The sequence below is a fragment of the Oncorhynchus kisutch genome, unplaced genomic scaffold (assembly GCF_002021735.2).
Source record: "Oncorhynchus kisutch isolate 150728-3 unplaced genomic scaffold, Okis_V2 scaffold3733, whole genome shotgun sequence".
NCBI lineage: Eukaryota > Metazoa > Chordata > Actinopteri > Salmoniformes > Salmonidae > Oncorhynchus > Oncorhynchus kisutch.
In genome coordinates, this window is record NW_022265678.1 from 36,318 (window position 1) to 61,139 (window position 24,822).

Here is a 24,822-nt window from a genome sequence, read left to right on the forward strand (position 1 = left end):
CTGACCTCTAATGTCTAACCGCTGAACTCTAATGTCTAACCGCTGACCTCAACTGTCTAACCCCTGACCTCTACTCTCTAACCCCTGACCTCTAACGTCTAACCCCTGACCTCTACTGTCTAACCCCTGACCTCTAACATCTAACCCCTAACCTCTAATGTCTAACCCCTGACAACTGCCGACGTTATCTACCCGAAGGAGTTATCCGGCTGGCTCCTCCGCCGCGACGTTACCTGAACGACAATCTGCGGCCTGCTAACCGTTAGCTGTCTTACCGGCTGCTATCTGAATAGACAATCGGACAATTTATTTATTTTTATTATTATTATGTTTTCTTCTTGGGCCTCTATAACTATATCTATTGTTTTTATTTTGTTGTTGTTGTGTGATTTGGATTAATCCCCTCTACCACACGGAACCCCACTAATCTACTGACGGAACGCAAGAGGTGGCTAACAACAGACCTCCATCCTATGCTAGCTTGCTACCGATGCCCTGGCTAGCTGTCTAAATCACCAACCAACCTCTCCACTCACTGGACCCTTTTGATCACTCGACTAAGCATGCCTCTCCTTAATGTCAATATGTCTTGTCCATTTCTGTTCTGGTTAGTGTTTATTGGCTTATTTCACTGTAGAGCCTCTAGTCCTGCTCACTATACCTTATCCAACCTATTAGTTCCACCACCCACACATGCAATGACATCTCCTGGTTTCAATGATGTTTCTAGAGACAATATCTCTCTCTTCATCACTCAATACCTAGGTTTACCTCCACTGTATTCACATCCTACCATACATTTGTCTGTACATTATACCTTGATGCTATTTTATCGCCCCCAGAAACCTCCTTTTACTCTATGTTCCAGACGTTCTAGGCGACCAATTCGCATAGCTTTTAGCCGTACCCTTATTCTACTCCTCCTATGTTCCTCTGGCGATGTAAAGGTGAATCCAGGCCCTGCAGTGCCTAGCTCCACTCCTATTCCCCAGGCGCTCTCTTTTGACGACTTCTGTAACCGTAATAGCCTTGGTTTCATGCATGTTAACATTAGAAGCCTCCTCCCTAAGTTTGTTCTATTCACTGCTTTAGCACACTCTGCCAACCCGGATGTTCTAGCTGTGTCTGAATCCTGGCTTAGGAAGACCACCAAAAATTCAGAAATTTTAATTCCAAACTACAACATTTTCAGACAAGATAGAACTGCCAAAGGGGGCGGTGTTGCAATCTACTGCAAAGATAGCCTGCAGAGTTCTGTCCTACTATCCAGGTCTGTACCCAAACAATTTGAACTTCTACTTTTAAAAATCCACCTCTCTAAAAACAAGTCTCTCACCGTTGCCACCTGCTATAGACCACCCTCTGCCCCCAGCTGTGCTCTGGACACCATATGTGAACTGATTGCCCCCCATCTATCTTCAGAGTTCGTGCTGCTAGGCGACCTAAACTGGAACATGCTTAACACCCCAGCCATCCTACAATCTAAACTTGATGCCCTCAATCTCACACAAATTATCAATGAACCTACCAGGTACCTCCCCAAAACCTTAAACACGGGCACCCTCATAGATATCATCCTAACCAACTTCCCCTCTAAATACACCTCTGCTGTCTTCAACCAAGATCTCAGCGATCACTGCCTCATTGCCTGCATCCGTAATGGGTCAGCGGTCAAACGACCTCCACTCATCACTGTAAAACGCTCCCTGAAACACTTCTGCGAGCAGGCCTTTCTAATCGACCTGGCCGGGGTATCCTGGAAGGATATTGATCTCATCCCGTCAGTAGAGGATGCCTGGATATTTTTTTTAAATGCCTTCCTAACCATCTTAAATAAACATGCCCCATTCAAGAAATTTAGAACCAGGGACAGATATAGCCCTTGGTTCTCCCCAGACCTGACTGCCCTTAACCAACACAAAAACATCCTATGGCGTTCTGCATTAGCATCGAACAGCCCCCGTGATATGCAGCTGTTCAGGGAAGCTAGAAACCATTATACTCAGGCAGTTAGAAAAGCCAAGGCTAGCTTTTTCAAGCAGAAATTTGCTTCCTGCAACACTAACTCAAAAAAGTTCTGGGACACTGTAAAGTCCATGGAGAATAAGAACACCTCCTCCCAGCTGCCCACTGCACTGAAGATAGGAAACACTGTCACCACTGATAAATCCACCATAATTGAGAATTTCAATAAGCATTTTTCTACGGCTGGCATGCTTTCCACCTGGCTACTCCTACCCCGGACAACAGCACTGCACCCCCAACAGCAACTCGCCCAAGCCTTCCCCATATCTCCTTCTCCCAAATCCATTCAGCTGATGTTCTGAAAGAGCTGCAAAATCTGGACCCCTACAAATCAGCCGGGCTAGACAATCTGGACCCTTTCTTTCTAAAATTATCTGCCGAAATTGTTACCCCTGACCTCTAATGTCTAACCGCTGACCTCTACTGTCTAACCCCTGACCTCTAATGTCTCACCGCTGACCTCTAACAGGCGGGGAGGAGCTCCAAGCGACAACTGTTCCTGTTCCCAGGAGGCATCGAACGGCACCTGAAGATCAAGACGTGCTCTGTGAGTCTACTAGACTGTGTCTGTTCCCTTCTGTCTCTGAGTCTACTAGACTGTGTCTGTTCCCTTCTGTCTCTGTCTACTAGACTGTGTCTGTTCCCTTCTGTCTCTGAGTCTACTAGACTGTGTCTGTTCCCTTCTGTCTCTGAGTCTACTAGACTGTGTCTGTTCCCTTCTGTCTCTGTCTACTAGACTGTGTCTGTTCCCTTCTGTCTCTGAGTCTACTAGACTGTGTCTGTTCCCTTCTGTCTCTGAGTCTACTAGACTGTGTCTGTTCCCTTTTGTCTCTGTCCACTAGACTGTGTCTGTTCCCTTCTGTCTCTGAGTCTACTAGACTGCGTCTGTTCCCTTCTGTCTCTGTCTACTAGACTGTGTATGTTCCCTTCTGTCTCTGAGTCTACTAGACTGTGTCTGTTCCCTTCTGTCTCTGAGTCTACTAGACTGTGTCTGTTCCCTTCTGTCTCTGAGTCTACTAGACTGTGTTGTTCCCTTCTGTCTCTGAGTCTACTAGACTGTGTCTGTTACCTTCTGTCTCTGTCAGTCTACTAGACTGTGTCTGTTCCCTTCTGTCTCTGTGAGTCTACTAGACTGTGTCTGTTCACTTCTGTCTCTGTCAGTCTACTAGACTGTGTCTGTTCCCTTCTGTCTCTGAGTCTACTAGACTGTGTCTGTTCCCTTCTGTCTCTGTCTACTAGACTGTGTATGTTCCCTTCTGTCTCTGAGTCTACTAGACTGTGTCTGTTCCCTTCTGTCTCTGAGTCTACTAGACTGTGTCTGTTCCCTTCTGTCTCTGAGTCTACTAGACTGTGTCTGTTCCCTTCTGTCTCTGTGAGTCTACTAGACTGTGTCTGTTCCCTTCTGTCTCTGAGTCTACTAGACTGTGTCTGTTCCCTTCTGTCTCTGTGAGTCTACTAGACTGTGTCTGTTCCCTTCTGTCTCTGAGTCTACTAGACTGTGTCTGTTCCCTTCTGTCTCTGTCAGTCTACTAGACTGTGTTGGTCCCTTCTGTCTCTGAGTCTACTAGACTGTGTCTGTTCCCTTCTGTCTCTGAGTCTACTAGACTGTGTCTGTTCTCTTCTGTCTCTGTCAGTCTACTAGACTGTGTCTGTTCTCTTCTGTCTCTGTGAGTGTCTGTGTTCTTAGGATGATTTCTGTAATAACTTTCTGTTCTGTATCTCTCTCTCTGTGTATTACAGTGGGTTCTGATCATGTTCTGTTGTGTGTATCTCTGTGTATTACAGTGGGTTCTGATCATGTTCTGTTGTGTGTATCTCTCTGTATTACAGTGGGTTCTGATCATGTTCTGTTGTGTGTATCTCTGTGTATTACAGTGGGTTCTGATCATGTTCTGTTGTGTGTATCTCTGTGTATTACAGTGGGTTCTGATCATGCTCTGTTGTGTGTATCTCTGTGTATTACAGTGGGTTCTGATCATGTTCTGTTGTGTGTATCTCTGTGTATTACAGTGGGTTCTGATCATGTTCTGTTGTGTGTATCTCTGTGTATTACAGTGGGTTCTGATCATGTTCTGTTGTGTGTATCTCTGTGTATTACAGTTGGTTCTGATCATGTTCTGTTGTGTGTATCTCTCTGTATTACAGTGGGTTCTGATCATGTTCTGTTGTGTGTATCTCTCTCTGTGTATTACAGTTGGTTCTGATCATGTTCTGTTGTGTGTATCTCTGTGTATTACAGTGGGTTCTGATCATGTTCTGTTGTGTGTATCTCTGTGTATTACAGTTGGTTCTGATCATGTTCTGTTGTGTGTATCTCTGTGTATTACAGTGGGTTCTGATCATGTTCTGTTGTGTGTATCTCTGTGTATTACAGTGGGTTCTGATCATGTTCTGTTGTGTGTATCTCTGTGTATTACAGTTGGTTCTGATCATGTTCTGTTGTGTGTATCTCTGTGTATTACAGTTGGTTCTGATCATGTTCTGTTGTGTGTATCTCTGTGTATTACAGTTGGTTCTGATCATGTTCTGTTGTGTGTATCTCTGTGTATTACAGTGGGTTCTGATCATGTTCTGTTGTGTGTATCTCTCTCTGTGTATTACAGTGGGTTCTGATCATGTTCTGTTGTGTGTATCTCTGTGTATTACAGTGGGTTCTGATCATGTTCTGTTGTGTGTATCTCTGTGTATTACAGTGGGTTCTGATCATGTTCTGTTGTGTGTATCTCTGTGTATTACAGTGGGTTCTGATCATGTTCTGTTGTGTGTATCTCTGTGTATTACAGTGGGTTCTGATCATGTTCTGTTGTGTGTATCTCTGTGTATTACAGTTGGTTCTGATCATGTTCTGTTGTGTGTATCTCTGTGTATTACAGTGGGTTCTGATCATGTTCTGTTGTGTGTATCTCTCTCTGTGTATTACAGTGGGTTCTGATCATGTTCTGTTGTGTGTATCTCTGTGTATTACAGTGGGTTCTGATCATGTTCTGTTGTGTGTATCTCTGTGTATTACAGTGGGTTCTGATCATGTTCTGTTGTGTGTATCTCTGTGTATTACAGTGGGTTCTGATCATGTTCTGTTGTGTGTATCTCTGTGTATTACAGTGGGTTCTGATCATGTTCTGTTGTGTGTATCTCTGTGTATTACAGTGGGTTCTGATCATGTTCTGTTGTGTGTATCTCTGTGTATTACAGTGGGTTCTGATCATGTTCTGTTGTGTGTATCTCTGTGTATTACAGTGGGTTCTGATCATGTTCTGTTGTGTGTATCTCTGTGTATTACAGTGGGTTCTGATCATGTTCTGTTGTGTGTATCTCTGTGTATTACAGTGGGTTCTGATCATGTTCTGTTGTGTGTATCTCTGTGTATTACAGTTGGTTCTGATCATGTTCTGTTGTGTGTATCTCTGTGTATTACAGTGGGTTCTGATCATGTTCTGTTGTGTGTATCTCTGTGTATTACAGTGGGTTCTGATCATGTTCTGTTGTGTGTATCTCTGTGTATTACAGTGGGTTCTGATCATGTTCTGTTGTGTGTATCTCTCTGTATTACAGTGGGTTCTGATAATTTATCCTCCTGTGCTGCAGGTGGCGCTGGACGTGATAGAGGAGCTGTGTTACGAGATGGGTCTACACAGACTGGAGGCCGTTGACGAGTACGCTGTCTTCCTGGTCACAAAAAGAGGTATACACACACACACACACCACATTGTCAGACTGTCTGTCTGTCTGTCTGCCTGTCTGTCTGCCTGCCTGCACAGGTCAGACTGTCCATACTTTAATATTACAGTTTGTGTATGTGTGTGTGTCTGTCTGTCCGTCTGCAGGTGAGAATGTCCGTCCCCTCAATAAGAGGGAGTACATCCTGGACATTGCTACGGAGGCGGAGCCAATGGACTGTAACTACAGCCTGTGGTTCAGGAGGGTTATCTGGACACAGACGCTCAAATTTGACAACGAGCTCTGTGTCACCATGCATTATAACCAGGTATAATAACCAGCTCTGCCTTACCATGCTTTATAACCAGGTTTAACAACACTATGATGCATTATAACCAGGAATAACAACACTATGATGCATTATAACCAGGTATAACAACACTATGATGCATTGTTACAAGGTATAACAACACGATGATGCATTATAATAAGGTATAACAACACTGTGAAATATAACCAGGTATAACAAGAAGATGATGCATTATAATCAGGTATAACAACACTATGATGCATTATAACCTGGTATAACAACACAATGATGCATTATAATCAGGTATAACAACACTGTGAAATATACTCAGGAATCAGGTATAACAACACGATGATGCATTATAATCAGGTATAACAACACTATGATGCATTGTTACAAGGTATAACAACACTATGATGCATTATAACCAGCTATAACCATGATATGATGCATTATAATCAGGTATAACAACACTATGATGCATTGTTACAAGGTATAACAACACAATGATGCATTATAATAAGGTATAACAACACTGTGAAATATAACCAGGTTTAACAAGAAGATAATGCATTATAATCAGGTATAACAACACAATGATGCATTATAATCAGGTATAACAACACTGTGAAATATACTCAGGAATCAGGTATAACAACACGATGATGCATTATAATCAGGTATAACAACACTATGATGCATTGTTACAAGGTATAACAACACGATGATGCATTATAATAAGGTATAACAACACTGTGAAATATAACCAGGTATAACAAGAAGATGATGCATTATAATCAGGTATAACAACACTATGATGCATTATAACCTGGTATAACAACACAATGATGCATTATAATCAGGTATAACAACACTGTGAAATATAATCAGGTATAACAACACAATGATGCATTGTAACAAGGTATAACAACACTATGACGCATCATAACCAGGTATAACAACACTATGATGCATTATAACCAGCTATAACCATGATATGATGCATTATAACCAGGTATAACAACACAATGATGTATTATAATCAGGCGTAACAAGACTGTGAAATATAATCAGGTACAACAACACTATGATGCATTATAATCAGGCATAACAACACGATGAGAAATTATAATCAGGTATAACAAGAAGATGATGCATTATAATCAGGTATAACAACATGATGATGCATTATAATCAGATATAACAACACTATGATGCATTATTACAAGGTATAACAACACAATGATGCATTATAATAAGGTATAACAACACTGTGAAATATAACCAGGTATAACAAGAAGACGATGCATTATAATCAGGTATAACAACACGATGATGCATTATAATCAGGTATAACAACACTATGATGCATTATAACCTGGTATAACAACACTATGATGCATTATAATCAGGTATAACAACACTATAAAGCATTATAACCAGGTATAACAACACTATGATGCAATATAACCAGGTATAACAACACTATGATGCATTATAACCAGGTATAACAACACTATGAAGCATTATAACCAGGTATAACAACACTGTGATGCATTATAACCAGGTATAACAACACTATGATGCAATTTAACCAGGTATAACAACACTATGAAGCATTATAACCAGGTATAACAACACTATGATGCATTATAACCAGCTATAACAGTCTGCTCTGTATTTACTTTATAACAGGTGCTTCCAGACTACCGTAAGGGCTTGATGAACATCCTGCCCAGAGGTAAAGTCTCTGAACAGCTGTTCCTCCAGATCTCTAAACTATCAGCTCTACAACACAGAGCCAAGGACATGACGTTCATACCCAGCATGTAAGAACACATATTACACTGCATTATGGGGGAGCTGGTTGCTGTGTACAGTGCATTATGGGGGAGGTGGTTGCCGTGTACAGTGCATTATGGGGGAGGTGGTTGCGGTGTACAGTGCATTATGGGGGAGGTGGTTGCGGTGTACAGTGCATTATGGGGGAGGTGGTTGCCGTGTACAGTGCATTATGGGGGAGGTGGTTGCCGTGTACAGTGCATTATGGGGGAGGTGGTTACCGTGTACAGTGCATTATGGGGGAGGTGGTTGCCGTGTACAGTGCATTATGGGGGAGGTGGTTGCCGTGTACAGTGCATTATGGGGGAGGTGGTTGCCGTGTGCAGTGCATTATGGGGGAGGTGGTTGCCGTGTACAGTGCATTCAGAAAGTCTTCAGACCTCTTGACTTTTCCACATTTTGTTACAGTGCATTATGGGTTACAGCCTCATTCTAACACTGATGTTTTTTAACGTCCCCTCATCAATGCCCCATAATGACAGACATTTTTGCAAATGTATTAACATTTTTTAACTGAAATATCACATTTACATAAGTATTCAGACCCTTTACTCAGTACTTTTGTTGAAGCACCTTTGGCAGCGATTACAGCCTAGTGTCTTCTTGGGTATGATGCTGCAAGCTTGGCACACCTGTATTTGGGGAGTTTCTCCCATTCTTCTCTGCAGATCCTCTCAAGCTCTGTCATGTTTAAAGGTGAAGGTTGCTGCACAGCTATTTTCAGGTCTCTCCAGAGAAGTTCCATTGAATTCAAGTCCGGGCTCTGGCTGGGCCACTCAAAGACATTCAGAGACTTGTCCCGAAGCCACTCCTGCGTTGTCTAAGCTGTGTGCTTAGGGACACTGTCCAGTTGGAAAGGGAACCTTCGCCCCAGCCTGAGATCCTGAGCACTCTGGAGCAGGTTTTCATCAAGGATCTCTCTGTACTTTGTTCCGTTCATCTTTCCCTCGATCCTGACTAGTCTCCCAGTCCCTGATGCTGAAAAACATCCCCACAGCATAATGCTTCCACCACCATGTTTCACCGTAGGGATGGTGCCAGGTTTCCTCCAGACGTGACACTTGGCACTCAGGCCAAATAGTTCAATCATGGTTTCATCAGACCAGAGAATCTTGTTTCTCATGGTCTGAGAGTCCCTAATTAATAACAATGTGTTTTTGCTTTTTGTCATTATGGGGTATTGTGATGTCATTATGGGGTATTGTGATGTCATTATGAGGTATTGTGATGTCATAATGGGGTATTGTGATGTCATTATGGGCTATTGTGATGTCATTATGGGGTATTGTGTGTAGATTGATGAGGACAAAATGTAATATAATCCATGTCAGAATAAGGCTGCAACGTAACAAAATGTAATATAATCCATTTCACTGTATACACTGTCTATATAGGGGTTATTATCACTGTATATATAGGGGTTATTATCACTGTATATACAGGGGTTATTATCACTGTATATATAGGGGTTATTATCACTGTATATATAGGTGTTATTATCACTGTATATACAGGGGTTATTATCACTGTATATATAGGGGTTATTATCACTGCATATATAGGGGTTATTATCACTGTATATACAGGGGTTATTATCACTGTACATATAGGGGTTATTATTACTGTATATATAGGGGTTATTATCACTGTATATATATCGGGGTTATTATCACTGTATATATAGGGGTTATTATCACTGTCTATATAGAGGTTATTATCACTGTATATATAGGGGTTATTATCACTGTATATATAGGGGATATTATCACTGTATATATAGGGGTTATTATCACTGTCTATATACGGGTTATTATCACTGTATATATAGGGGTTATTATCACTGTATATATATATCGGGGTTATTATCACTGTATATATAGGGGTTATTATCACTGTCTATATAGAGGTTATTATCGCTGTATATATAGGGGTTATTATCACTGTATATATAGGGGTTATTATCACTGTCTATATAGAGGTTATTATCACTGTATATATAGGGGTTATTATCACTGTGTATATATAGGGGTTATTATCACTGTATATATAGGGGTTATTATCACTGTATATATAGGGGTTATTATCACTGTATGTATAGGGGTTATTATCACTGTATGTATAGGGGTTATTATCACTGTATATATAGGGGTTATTATCACTGTATATATATAGGGGTTATTATCACTGTATATATAGGGGTTATTATCACTGTATATATAGGGGTTATTATCACTGTATGTATAGGGGTTATTATCACTGTACATAGGGGATATTATCACTGTATATATAGGGGTTATTATCACTGTATATATAGGGGTTATTATCACTATATGTATAGGGGTTATTATCACTGTATATATAGGGGTTATTATCACTGTATATACAGGGGTTATTATCACTGTATATAGGGGTTATTATCACTGTATATACAGGGGTTATCATCCCTGTATATATTGGGGTTATTATCACTGTACATAGGGGATATTATCACTGTATATATAGGGGTTATTATCACTGTATATACAGGGGTTATTATCACTGTATATATAGGGGTTATTATCACTGTATATACAGGGGTTATTATCACTGTATATATAGGGGTTATTATCACTGTATATATATCCTGGTTATTATCACTGTATATATAGGGTTATTATCACTGTATATATAGGGGTTATTATCACTGTCTATATAGGGGTTATTACCACTGTATATATAGGGGTTATTATCACTGTATATATAGGGGTTATTATCACCATATGTATAGGGGTTATTATCACTGTATATATATGGGGGTTATTATCACTGTATATATAGGGGTTATTATCACTGTATGTATATGGGTTATTATCACTGTATATATAGGGGTTATTATCACTGCATATATATATATATATATATATATATAGGGGCTATTATCACTGTATATATATGGGGGTTATTATCGCTGTATATATAGGGGTTATTATCACTGTATATATAGGGGTTATTATCACTGTATATATATATATAGGGGTTATTATCACTGTATATATATATATAGGGGTTATTATCACTGTATATATATATATATAGGGGTTATTATCGCTGTATATATATAGGGGTTATTATCACTATATGTATAGGGGTTATTATCACTGTATATTATGGGTTATTATCACTGTATATATAGGGGTTATTATCACTGTATATATATAGGGGTTATTATCACTATATGTATAGGGGTTATTATCACTGTGTATATAGGGGTTATTATCACTGTATATATAGGGGTTATTATCACTGTATATATAGGGGTTATTATCACTGTATATATAGGGGTTATTATCACTGTATATATATAGGGGTTATTATCACTGTATATATATATATATAGGGGTTATTATCACTGTATATATAGGGGTTATTATCACTGTATATATATATATATATATATATATATATATATATATAGGGGTTATTATCACTGTATATATAGGGGTTATTATCACTGTATATATAGGGGTTATTATCACTGTATATATAGGGGTTATTATCCCTGTATATATATATAGGGGTTATTATCACTGTATATATATAGGGGTTATTATCACTGTATATATAGGGGTTATTATCACCATATGTATAGGAGTTATTATCACTGTATACAGCAACACCTCTCCCATAAGTGAATACACCTTTTCTCCATCATCTCTCCATCATCTCTCCATCATCTCTCCATCATCTCTATGTAATCTCTCCATCATCTCTATGTAATCTCTCCATCATCTCTATGTAATCTCTCTGTAATTTCTATGTAATCTGTATGTTATCTCTCCATCATCTCTATGTAATCTCTCCATCTCTCCATCATCTCTATGTAATCTCTCCCTCATCTCTCCATCATCTCTCCATCATCTCTATGTAATCTCTCCATCATCTCTATGTAATCTCTCTGTAATTTCTATGTCATCTCTATGTAATCTCTCCATCATCTCTATGTAATCTCTCCATCTGTATGTAATCTCTCCATCATCTCTATGTAATCTCTCTGTAATATCTATGTAATCTCTCTGTAATTTCTATGTAATCTGTATGTAATCTCTCCATCATCTCTATGTAATCTCTCCATCATCTCTATGTAATCTCTCCATCTGTATGTAATCTCTCCATCATCTCTATGTAATCTCTCTGTAATATCTATGTAATCTCTCTGTAATTTCTATGTAATCTCTATGTAATCTCTCCATCATCTCTATGTCATCTCTATGTAATCTCTCCATCTCTATGTAATCTCTCCATCATCTCTATGTAATCTCTCTGTAATCTCGCCATCATCTCTATGTAATCTCTCCACCATCTCTATGTAATCTCTCCATCATCTCTATGTCATCTCTATGTAATCTCTCCATCATCTCTATGTAATCTCTCCACCATCTCTATGTAATCTCTCCATCATCTCTATGTAATCTCTCTGTAATTTCTATGTCATCTGTATGTAATCTCTCCATCATCTCTATGTAATCTCTCCATCATCTCTATGTAATCTCTCCATCATCTCTATGTAATCTCTCCATCATCTCTATGTAATCTCTCTGTAATTTCTATGTCATCTGTATGTAATCTCTCCATCATCTCTATGTAATCTCTATGTAATATCTATGTAATCTCTCCATCATCTCTATGTCATCTCTATGTAATATCTCTATCATCTCTATGTAATCTCTATGTAATCTCTCCATCATCTCTCCATCATCTCTCCATCATCTCTCTGTAATCTCTCCATCATCTCTATGTAATCTCACTAATCTCTCTGTAATCTCTACGTCATCTCTCCATCATCTCTATGTAATCTCTATGTAATCTCTCCATCATCTCTATGTAATCTCTGTCATCTCTATGTAATCTCTCTGTAATCTCTACGTCATCTCTATGTAATCTCTACATCCTCTCTATGTAATCCCTCTGTAATCTCTCTGTAATGTCTACGTAATCTCTATGTCATCTATCTGTAATCTCTCCATCATCTCTCTGTAATCTCTCTGTAATCTCTCCATCATCTCTATGTAATCTCTCTAATCTCTGTAATCTCTACATCATCTCTCCATCATCTCTATGTAATCTCTATGTAATCTCTACGTAATCTCTATGTAATCTCTCCATCATCTCTATGTAATATCTATGTAATCTCTAAGTAATCTCTCTGTAATCTCTCCATCATCTCTATGTAATCTCTCTGTAATCTCTACATAATCTCTCCATCATCTCTCTGTAATCTCTCTGTAATCTCTCCATCATCTCTCTGTAATCTCTATGTAATCTCTGTGTCATCTCTATGTAATCTTTTCATCATCTCTATGTAATCTCTATGTCATCTCTATGTCATATCTCCATCATCCCTATGTAATCTCTATGTAATCTCTGTGTCATCCCTATGTAATCTCTATGTCATCTCTATGTCATATCTCCATCATCCCTATGTAATCTCTATGTAATCTCTGTGTCATCTCTATGTAATCTTTTCATCATCCCTATGTAATCTCTATGTAATCTCTGTGTCATCTCTATGTAATCTCTATGTAATCTCTATGTAATCTCTATGTAATCTCTGTGTCATCTCTGTGTCATCTCTATGTAATCTTTTCATCATCCCTATGTAATCTCTATGTCATCTCTGTGTCATCCCTATGTAATCTATATGTAATCTCTATGTAATCTCTATGTAATCTCTATGTCATCTCTATGTAATCTCTATGTAATCTCTATGTCATCTCTATGTCATCTCTATGTAATCTCTATGTAATCTCTATGTAATCTCTATGTCATCTCTATGTCATCTCTATGTCATCTCTATGTAATCTCTATGTAATCTCTATGTCATCTCTATGTAATCTCTATGTAATCTCTATGTAATCTTTTCATCATCCCTATGTAATCTCTATGTCATCTCTATGTCATCTCTATGTCATCTCTATGTAATCTCTATGTAATCTCTATGTCATCTCTATGTAATCTCTATGTAATCCCTATGTCATCTCTATGTAATCTCTATGTAATCTCTATGTAATCTCTATGTAATCTCTATGTCATCTCTATGTAATCTCTATGTCATCTCTATGTCATCTCTATGTAATCTCTATGTAATCTCTATGTCATCTCTATGTAATCTCTATGTAATCTCTATGTCATCTCTATGTAATCTCTATGTCATCTCTATGTAATCTCTATGTAATCTCTATGTCATCTCTATGTAATCTCTATGTAATCTCTATGTCATCTCTATGTAATCTCTATGTCATCTCTATGTCATCTCTATGTCATCTCTATGTCATCTCTCCATCATGTCAATGAATGTAAAAAAAAAAAAAAAACTAGAACTGAGAAACATTAAATATATTTTATCCTTTATCCTTTCTCTCGCCAGCCATGAGTTGTCGGAGTACGTCCCCCCCCTTCTGTTTGGGAAGCAGCCCCCCCAGGCATGGGTCACCATGGTAACGCAGCACATGCAGCAGGTCCAGACCCTCAACCCGCACCAGGCCAAAGCTCAGTTTCTGGGTACGACACAGACACACACCTAACACACACACTAATACACATACTATACATATACAAAAGTATGTGGACACTCCTTAGTGGATTCGGCTATTTCAGCCACACCCATTGCTGACAGGTGTATCAAATCGAGCACACAGCCATGCAATCTCCATAGACAAACATTTGCAGTAGAATAGCCTTTACTGAAGAGCTCAGTGACTTTCAACGTAGCTCTGTCTTAGGATGCCACCTTTCCAACAAGTCAGTCCGTCACATTTCTGTCCTGCTTAGGCTGCCCTCGGTCAACTGTAAGTGCTGTTATTGTGAAGTGGACATTTTTAGGAGCGACAGCGGCTCAAACAGCGAAGTGGTAGGAACGGGACCGCAGAGTGATAGGCCACACAAGATCACAGAACGGGACCGCAGAGTGGTAGGCCACACAAGATCACAGAACCTGGACCGCAGAGTGATAGGCCACACAAGCTCACAGAACGGGACCGCAGAGTGGTAGGCCACACAACCTCACAGAACGGGACCGCAGAGTGATAGGCCACACAAGCTCACAGAACAGGACCGCAGAGTGGTAGGACACACAACCTCACAGAACGGGACCACCGAGTGGTAGGACACACAACCTCACAGAACGGGACCGCCGTGTGCTGAAGCATATAGTGTAAAGTATAGTAAACATAATCTGGCCTCGGTTGCAACACATCACTACCGAGTTCCAAACTCATCATGCTCAATGCCAAGCGTCGGCTGGAGTAAAGCTCACCGCCATTGGGCTGTGGAGCAATGGAAACGCGTTCTATGGAGTGATAATTAACACTTCACCGTCTGGCAGTCCGATGGACGAATCTGGGTTTGGCGGATGCCAGGAGAACGCTACCTGCCCCAATGCACAGTGCCAACGGTAAAGTTTGGTGGAGGAGGAAAGATGATCTGAGGTTGTTTTTCATGGTTCGGGCCCCTTAGTTCCAGTGAATGGAAATCTTAACGCTACAGCGTACAATGACATTCTAGACGATTCTATGCTTCCAACTTTGTGGCAACAGTTTGGGGAAGGTCCTCTCCTGTCTCAGCATGACAATGCCCCCATGTACAAAGCGAGATCCATACAGAAATCGTTTGATCAGTGTGGGATGAATTAGTACGCCTACTGTGAGCCAGTGCCCAATAAGTGCCCAACTTGACTAATGCTCTTGTGGCTGAATGGAAACAAGTCCCCCCAGCAATGTTCCAACATCTAGTGGAAAGCCTTCCCAGAAGAGTGGAGGCTGTTATAGCAGCAATGTTCCAACATCTAGTGGAAAGCCTTCCCAGAAGAGTGGAGGCTGTTATAGCAGCAATGTTCCTACATCTAGTGGAAAGCCTTCCCAGAAGAGTGGAGGCTGTTATAGCAGCAATGTTCCAACCTCTAGGTTGCTGTTATAGCAACCTGCTGAGGGGAGGACGTCTCATAATCATGCCATTCCACCTCCAGACATTACCACGAGCCCGTCCTCTCCAATTAAGGTGCCACCAACCTCCTGTGACATACCCACCAGGATATGCTGTGTGTGTGTGTCTGACTGTGCCCCCCCTCCCCCAGGTCTGGTCAGTGCGTTCCCCATGTTTGGCTCCTCCTTCTTCTACGTCCAGTCTAGCAGCAGTGGCTCCATCTACGCTCCCTGTATCCTGGCTGTCAATCAAAATGGACTGCACTTTCTCAACAAGGACACTCACGTAAGGCCCGCCCACACCGCTCACTAAGTCCCGCCCACACCTCTCACTAAGTCCCGCCCACACCGCTCACTAAGTCCTGCCCACACCGCTCACTAAGTCCCGCCCACACCGCTCACTAAGTCCCACCCACACCGCTCACTAAGTCCCACCCACACCGCTCACTAAGTCCCGCCCACACCGCTCACTAAGTCCCGCCCACACCGCTCACTAAGTCCTGCCCACGCTGCTCACTAAGTCCCACCCACACCGCTCACTAAGTCCTGCCCACACCGCTCACTAAGTCCCGCCCACACCGCTCACTAAGTCCCGCCCACACCGCTCACTAAGTCCTGCCCACGCCGCTCATTAAGTCCCGCCCACACCGCTCACTAAGTCCCGCCCACACCGCTCACTAAGTCCCGCCCACACCGCTCACTAAGTCCTGCCCACGCTGCTCATTAAGTCCCACCCACATTGCCCTTGTGTTCCACCCCACACATGCGGTGATCTCACCTGGCTTAAATGGTGCCTCTGGAGACATAACCTCTCTCATCGTCACTCAACGGATAGGTTTACCTCCACTGTACTCACATCCTACCATACCCTTGTCTGTACAATATGCCTTGAATCTATTCTTCCCTGCCCAGAAATCTGCTCCTTTTACTCTCTGTTCTGAACGCACTAGACGACCAGTTCTTATATCCTTTAACCATACCCTCATCCTACTCCTGCTCTGTTCCTCTGGTGATGTGGAGGTTAACTCAGGCCCTGCGTGTCCCCAGGTGCTCTCATTTGTTGACTTCTGTAACCGTAAAAGCCTTGGTTTCATGCATGTTAACATTAGAAGCCTCCTCCCTAAATTTGTTTTACTCACTGCTTTAGCACATACTGCTAACCCTGATGTCCTAGCCGTGTCTGAATCCTGGCTTAGGAACCAAAAATCCTGAAATGTCCATCCATAATTATGTTTTTCGACAAGATAAAACTGCCAAGGGGGGTGGAGTTGCAATCTACTGCAGAGATATGTCCTACTATCCAGGTCTGTGCCCAAAACAATTCGAAATCCACCTTTCCAAAAAGAAGCCTCTCACCGTTGCCACTTGTTATTCAGCCCCCAGCTGTGCCCTGGACACGTGAACTGATCACCCCCATTTATGTTCAGAGTTCGTTGTGTCTGTTAGGTGACCTAAACTGGGACATGCTTAACACCCCGGTCGTCCTACAATCTAAGATAGATGAATCCTGGCTTTGGAAGGCCACCAAAGAATTCTGAGATTTCCAACTACAACATTTTCCGTCAAGATAGAACTGCCAAAGGAGGAGGAGTTGCAATCTACTGCAGAGATACAAAGTTCTGTCATACTTTCCAGGCCTATGCCCAGACAGTTCTAACTTCTAATTTTAAAAATTAATCTCTCCAGAAATAAGTCTGTCACTGTTGACACCTGTAATAGATCCCCCTCAGCCCCCAGCTGTGCCCTAGACATTGATTGCCCCCCATTTATGTTCAGAGTTCGTTGTGTCAGGTAGGTGACCTAAACTGGCACAAATGATCAAGGAACCTACCAGGTACAACTCTAAATCAGTAACCATGGGCACCCTCTTAGATATCATCCTGACAAACTTGCCCTCTGCTGTCTTCAACCAGGATCTCAGTGATCACCGCCTCATTGCCTGCATGTGTAATGGGTCCGCTGTCAAATGACCACCCCTCATCACTGTCAAACGCTCCCTGAAACACTTCAGCGAGCAGGCCTTTCTAATCGACCAGGCCTGGGTATCCTGGAAGGATTTTGACCTCATCCCATCAGAAGAAGATGCCAGAAGAAAATGTAGAACTAAGAACTGATATAGCCCTTGGTTCACCTCAGACTTGACTGCCCTTGACCAGCACAAAAACATCCTATGGCGTTCTGCATTAGCATCGAACAGCCTCCGTGATATGCAGCTTTTCAGGGATGCTAGAAACCAATATACACAGGCAGTTAGAAAAGCCAAGCCTATCTTTTTCAAGCAGAAATTTGCTTCCTGCAACACTAACTCAAAAAGGTTCTGGGACACTGTAAAGTCCATGGAGAATAAGAGCACCTCATCCCAACTGCCCACTGCACTGAAGATAGGAAACACTGTAACCACTGATAAATCCACTATAATTGAGAATTTCAATAAGCATTTCAATAAGCAAAATCTGGATCTGGATCGTCTGAGATCCCCAAAGATTGGAAAGCTGCCGTGGTCATCCCCCTTTTCAAAGGGGGAGACACTCTAGACCCAAACTGTTATAGACCTATATCCATCCTGCCCTTCTAAAATCTTCGAAAGCCAAGTTAACTAATCCCACCGTACCTTCTCCACTATGCAATCTGGTTTCCGAGCTGGTCATGGGTGCACCTCACCCACACTCAAGGTCATAAACGATATCATAAGCGCCATCGATAAAAGACAGTACTGTGCAGCCGTCTTCATCGACCTGGCCAAAGCTTTTGACTCTGTCAATCACCGCATTCTTATCGGCTCAATAGCCGTGGTTTCTCAAATGACTGACTCGCCTGGTTCACCAACTACTTCTCAGATAGAGTTCAGTGTGTCAAATCGGAGTGCATGTTGTCCAGACTTCTGGCAGTCTCTATGGAGATGCCACATGGTTCAATTCTCGGGCTGACTCTTTTCTCTGTATATATCAATGATGTCGCTCTTGCTGCTGGTGATTCTCTGATCCACCTCTACGCAGACAACACCATTCTGTAGACATCTGGCCCTTCTTTGGACACTGTGCTAACAAACCTCCAAATGAGCTTCAACCCCATACAACTCTCCTTCAGTGGCCTCCAACTGCTTTTAAATGCTAGTAAAATTAAATGCATGCTCTTCTACAGATTGCTGCCCACACCCTCCCGCCCGACTAGCATCACTATGCTGGACGGTTCTGACTTAGAATATGTGGACAACTACAAATACCTAGGTGTCTGGCTGGACTGTAAACTCTCCTTCCAGACTCATATTAAACATCACCAATCCAAAATTAAATCTAGATTTGGCTTCCTATTTCGCAACAAAGCCTCCTTCACTCATGCTGCCAAACATACCCTCGTAAAACTGACTATCCTACCGATCCTTGACTACTATGTCATTTACAAAATAGCCTCCAACACTCTACTCAGCAAACTGGATGCAAACTGGATGCAGTCTATCACAGTGCCATCCAAACCCACTGACTCTAGGTCATCTATAGGTCTTTGCTAGGTAAAGCTCCACCTTATCGCAGCTCATTTGTCACCATAGCAACACCTACCCGTACGCGCTCCAGCAGGTATATTTCATTGGTCACCCCCAAAGTCAGCACTCTCTTTGGTCGCTTTTCCTTCCAGTTCTCTGCTGCCAATGACTGGAACGAATTGCAAAAATCACTGAAGCTGGAGACTCATATCTCCCTCACTAACTTTAAGCATCAGCTGTCAGAGCAGCTTACCGATCACTGTACCTGAACACAGCCAATCTGTAAATAGCAGACCCAACTACCTCATCCCAATATTATTACTTACCCTCTTGCTCTTTTGCACCCCAGTATCTCTACTTGCACATCATCATCTGCACATCTATCACTCCAGTGTTAATACTAAATTGTAATTATTTCACGTCTATGGCCTATTTATTGCCTTACCTCCCTACTCTTCTACATTTGCACACAGTCTACTGTAGATTTTTCTATAATGTTATTGACTGTACGTTTGTTTCAGTGTAACTCTGTGTTGTTGTTTGTGTCGCACTGCTTTGCTTTATTCTTGGCCTGGTTGCAGTTTTAAATGAGAACTTGTTATCAACTGCCCTAACTGGTTCAATAAACGTGAAATAAAATGTAAAAATAAAAAAAAGATCTTGGTCCCGCCCACTCTGCTCACTAAGTCCCGCCCACTCTGCTCACTAAGTCCCGCCCACTCTGCTCACTAAGTCCCGCCCACTCTGCTCACTAAGTCCCGCCAACTCTGCTCACTAAGTCCCGCCCACTCTGCTCACTAAGTCCCGCCCACTCTGCTCACTAAGTCCCGCCAACTCTGCTCACTAAGTCCCGCCCACTCTGCTCACTAAGTCCCGCCCACTCTGCTCACTAAGTCCCGCCAACTCTGCTCACTAAGTCCCGCCAACTCTGCTCACTAAGTCCCGCCAACTCTGCTCACTAAGTCCAGACAACTCTGCTCACTAAGTCCCGCCAACTCTGCTCACTAAGTCCCGTCCCAGTAGTAATTGTATGGTTGGTCCCTGGGGTGAAGGATCTGCAGACAGTGGTCCCCCTGGTGCAGGTAATAGTAGTAATTGTATGTTTGGTCCCTGTGGTGCAGGAGCTGCAGACAGTGGTCCCCCTGGTGGAGGTGCAGTCTACCCGCACCCAGAGACCCTCGGCCGGGACCAGCTACCCCTACGTAGACCTCACTCTGGGAGATCTGACCACTCACAGAGTCACGCAGATACAGCTCAAACAGGTATACACACACACAGACACAGACACAGACACACAGACACAGACACAGACACACAGACACAGACACAGACACACACACACACACACACACACACACACACACACACACACACACACACACACACACACACACACACACAGTAACAATTTCATGTTTTGTGTGTGTGTGTGTGTGTGTGTGTTTGTGTGTGTGTGTGTGTTTAGGGATTGGAGCTGTGTCGGGTCATTGCCATGCACGTGGAGAACATGCTGTCAGTCAGAGAGAAGAGATTCACCCTGCCACCCAGCGAGGTCACTGTGTTATAAGACACTGTCTGTCTCTCAGGGAGAAGAGACTCACCCTGCCACCCAGGGAGGTCACTGTGTTATAAGACACTGTCTGTCTCTCAGGGAGAAGAGACTCACCCTGCCACCCAGCGAGGTCACTGTGTTATAAGACACTGTCTGTCTCTCAGGGAGAAGAGACTCACTCTGCCACCCAGCGAGGTCACTGTGTTATAAGACACTGTCTGTCTCTCAGGGAGAAGAGACTCACCCTGCCACCCAGCGAGGTCACTGTGTTATAAGACACTGTCTGTCTCTCAGGGAGAAGAGACTCACCCTGCCACCCAGCGAGGTCACTGTGTTATAAGACACTGTCTGTCTCTCAGGGAGAAAAGAATCACCCTGCCACCCAGAGAGGTCACTGTGTTATAAGACACGGTCTGTCTGTCTGTCTCTCAGGGAGAAGAGACTCACCCTGCCACCCAGCGAGGTCACTGTGTTATAAGACACTGTCTGTCTCTCAGGGAGAAGAGACTCACCCTGCCACCCAGGGAGGTCACTGTGTTATATGACACTGTCTGTCTGTCTGTCTCTCAGGGAGAAGAGACTCACCCTGCCACCCAGAGAGATCACTGTGATATAAGACACTGTCTGTCTGTCTGTCTCTCAGGGAGAAGAGACTCACCCTGCCACCCAGCGAGGTCACTGTGTTATAAGACACTGTCTGTCTGTCTGTCTCTCAGGGAGAAGAGACTCACCCTGCCACCCAGAGAGGTCACTGTGTTATAAGACACTGTCTGTCTCTCAGGGAGAAGAGACTCACCCTGCCACCCAGGGAGGTCACTGTGTTATAAGACACTGTCTGTCTGTCTCTCAGGGAGAAGAGATTCACCCTGCCACCCAGAGAGGTCACTGTGTTATAAGACACTGTCTGTCTGTCTGTCTCTCAGGGAGAAGAGACTCACCCTGCCACCCAGAGAGGTCACTGTGTTATAAGACACTGTCTGTCTGTCTGTCTCTCAGGGAGAAGAGACTCACCCTGCCACCCAGCGAGGTCACTGTGTTATAAGACACTGTCTGTCTCTCAGGGAGAAGAGACTCACCCTGCCACCCAGAGAGGTCACTGTGATATAAGACACTGTCTGTCTCTCAGGGAGAAGAGACTCACCCTGCCACCCAGCGAGGTCACTGTGTTATAAGACACTGTCTGTCTGTCTGTCTCTCAGGGAGAAGAGACTCACCCTGCCACCCAGGGAGGTCACTGTAAAACCATAAAACAAGTGACATGTTTACAACCTTAACGTCAGTGTTTAAAACATTAAAACCTGTGTAAAACATTTAGATTTGCCAAAAAGAGTCGTTTTTTAACAGGAAACTACATAAAGTCTATCTAGAGGTCATGCTATATATAGTGTATCTAGAGGTCATGCTATATATAGTGTAGAGGTCATGCTATATATAGTGTAGAGGTCATGCTATATATAGTGTAGAGGTCATGCTATATATAGTGCAGAGGTCATGCTATATATAGTGTAGAGGTCATGCTATATATAGTGTAGAGGTCATGCTATATATAGTGCAGAGGTCATGCTATATATAGTGTAGAGGTCATGCTATATATAGTGTATCTAGAGGTCATGCTATATATAGTGCAGAGGTCATGCTATATATAGTGTAGAGGTCATGCTATATATAGTGTAGAGGTCATGCTATATATAGTGCAGAGGTCATGCTATATATAGTGTAGAGGTCATGCTATATATAGTGTATCTAGAGGTCATGCTATATATAGTCTATCTAGAGGTCATGCTATATATAGTGCAGAGGTCATGCTATATATAGTGTAGAGGTCATGCTATATATAGTGTAGAGGTCATGCTATATATAGTGTAGAGGTCATGCTATATATAGTGTAGAGGTCATGCTATATATAGTGTAGAGGTCATGCTATATATAGTGTAGAGGTCATGCTATATATAGTGTAGAGGTCATGCTATATATAGTGTAGAGGTCATTCTATATATAGTGTAGAGATCATGCTATATATAGTCTATCTAGAGGTCATGCTATATATAGTGCAGAGGTCATGCTATATATAGTGTAGAGGTCATGCTATATATAGTGTAGAGGTCATGCTATATATAGTGCAGAGGTCATGCTATATATAGTGTAGAGGTCATGCTATATATAGTGTAGAGGTCATGCTATATATAGTGTAGAGGTCATGCTATATATAGTGTAGAGGTCATGCTATATATAGTGTAGAGGTCATGCTATATATAGTGTAGAGGTCATGCTATATATAGTCTATCTAGAGGTCATGCTATATATAGTGTAGAGGTCATGCTATATATAGTGCAGAGGTCATGCTATATATAGTGTAGAGGTCATGCTATATATAGTGTAGAGGTCATGCTATATATAGTGTAGAGGTCATGCTAAATATAGTGTAGAGGTCGTGCTATATATAGTGTAGAGGTCATGCTATATATAGTCTATCTAGAGGTCATGCTATATATAGTGTAGAGGTCATGCTATATATAGTGCAGAGGTCATGCTATATATAGTCTATCTAGAGGTCATGCTATATATAGTGTAGAGGTCATGCTATATATAGTGTAGAGGTCATGCTATATATAGTGCAGAGGTCATGCTATATATAGTCTATCTAGAGGTCATGCTATATATAGTGCAGAGGTCATGCTATATATAGTGTAGAGGTCATGCTATATATAGTGTAGAGGTCATGCTATATATAGTGCAGAGGTCATGCTATATATAGTGTAGAGGTCATGCTATATATAGTGTAGAGGTCATGCTATATATAGTGTAGAGGTCATGCTATATATAGTCTATCTAGAGGTCATGCTATATATAGTGTAGAGGTCATGCTATATATAGTGTAGAGGTCATGCTATATATAGTGTATCTAGAGGTCATGCTATATATAGTGTAGAGGTCATGCTATATATAGTGTATCTAGAGGTCATGCTATATATAGTGTAGAGGTCATGCTATATATAGTGCAGAGGTCATGCTATATATAGTGCAGAGGTCATGCTATATATAGTGTAGAGGTCATGCTATATATAGTGTAGAGGTCATGCTATATATAGTGTAGAGGTCATTCTATATATAGTGTAGAGGTCATGCTATATATAGTCTATCTAGAGGTCATGCTATATATAGTGCAGAGGTCATGCTATATATAGTGTAGAGGTCATGCTATATATAGTGTAGAGGTCATGCTATATATAGTGCAGAGGTCATGCTATATATAGTGTAGAGGTCATGCTATATATAGTGTAGAGGTCATGCTATATATAGTGTAGAGGTCATGCTATATATAGTGTAGAGGTCATGCTATATATAGTGTAGAGGTCATGCTATATATAGTGTAGAGGTCATGCTATATATAGTCTATCTAGAGGTCATGCTATATATAGTGTAGAGGTCATGCTATATATAGTGCAGAGGTCATGCTATATATAGTGTAGAGGTCATGCTATATATAGTGTAGAGGTCATGCTATATATAGTGTAGAGGTCATGCTAAATATAGTGTAGAGGTCGTGCTATATATAGTGTAGAGGTCATGCTATATATAGTCTATCTAGAGGTCATGCTATATATAGTGTAGAGGTCATGCTATATATAGTGCAGAGGTCATGCTATATATAGTCTATCTAGAGGTCATGCTATATATAGTGTAGAGGTCATGCTATATATAGTGTAGAGGTCATGCTATATATAGTGCAGAGGTCATGCTATATATAGTCTATCTAGAGGTCATGCTATATATAGTGCAGAGGTCATGCTATATATAGTGTAGAGGTCATGCTATATATAGTGTAGAGGTCATGCTATATATAGTGCAGAGGTCATGCTATATATAGTGTAGAGGTCATGCTATATATAGTGTAGAGGTCATGCTATATATAGTGTAGAGGTCATGCTATATATAGTCTATCTAGAGGTCATGCTATATATAGTGTAGAGGTCATGCTATATATAGTGTAGAGGTCATG

General features: G+C 41.7%; 1 protein-coding gene across 1 annotated transcript in view; it reads left to right on the plus strand.

Moving 5' to 3' along the window:
* Nucleotides 1–22,136, plus strand: part of LOC109885841 (unconventional myosin-XV-like) — a 47,615-nt gene extending 25,479 nt beyond the window's left edge. The window contains exons 12-19 of the mRNA XM_031820907.1: nucleotides 2,495–2,572; nucleotides 5,611–5,707; nucleotides 5,850–6,010; nucleotides 7,688–7,821; nucleotides 14,238–14,371; nucleotides 15,942–16,075; nucleotides 20,392–20,532; nucleotides 20,736–22,136. Of these exons, the coding sequence (XP_031676767.1) occupies nucleotides 2,495–2,572; nucleotides 5,611–5,707; nucleotides 5,850–6,010; nucleotides 7,688–7,821; nucleotides 14,238–14,371; nucleotides 15,942–16,075; nucleotides 20,392–20,532; nucleotides 20,736–20,837 (981 nt within the window). The 3' untranslated portion in view covers nucleotides 20,838–22,136. The remainder of the gene's footprint in view (nucleotides 1–2,494; nucleotides 2,573–5,610; nucleotides 5,708–5,849; nucleotides 6,011–7,687; nucleotides 7,822–14,237; nucleotides 14,372–15,941; nucleotides 16,076–20,391; nucleotides 20,533–20,735) is intronic.
* The last annotated feature ends 2,686 nt before the right edge of the window (nucleotides 22,137–24,822 follow it).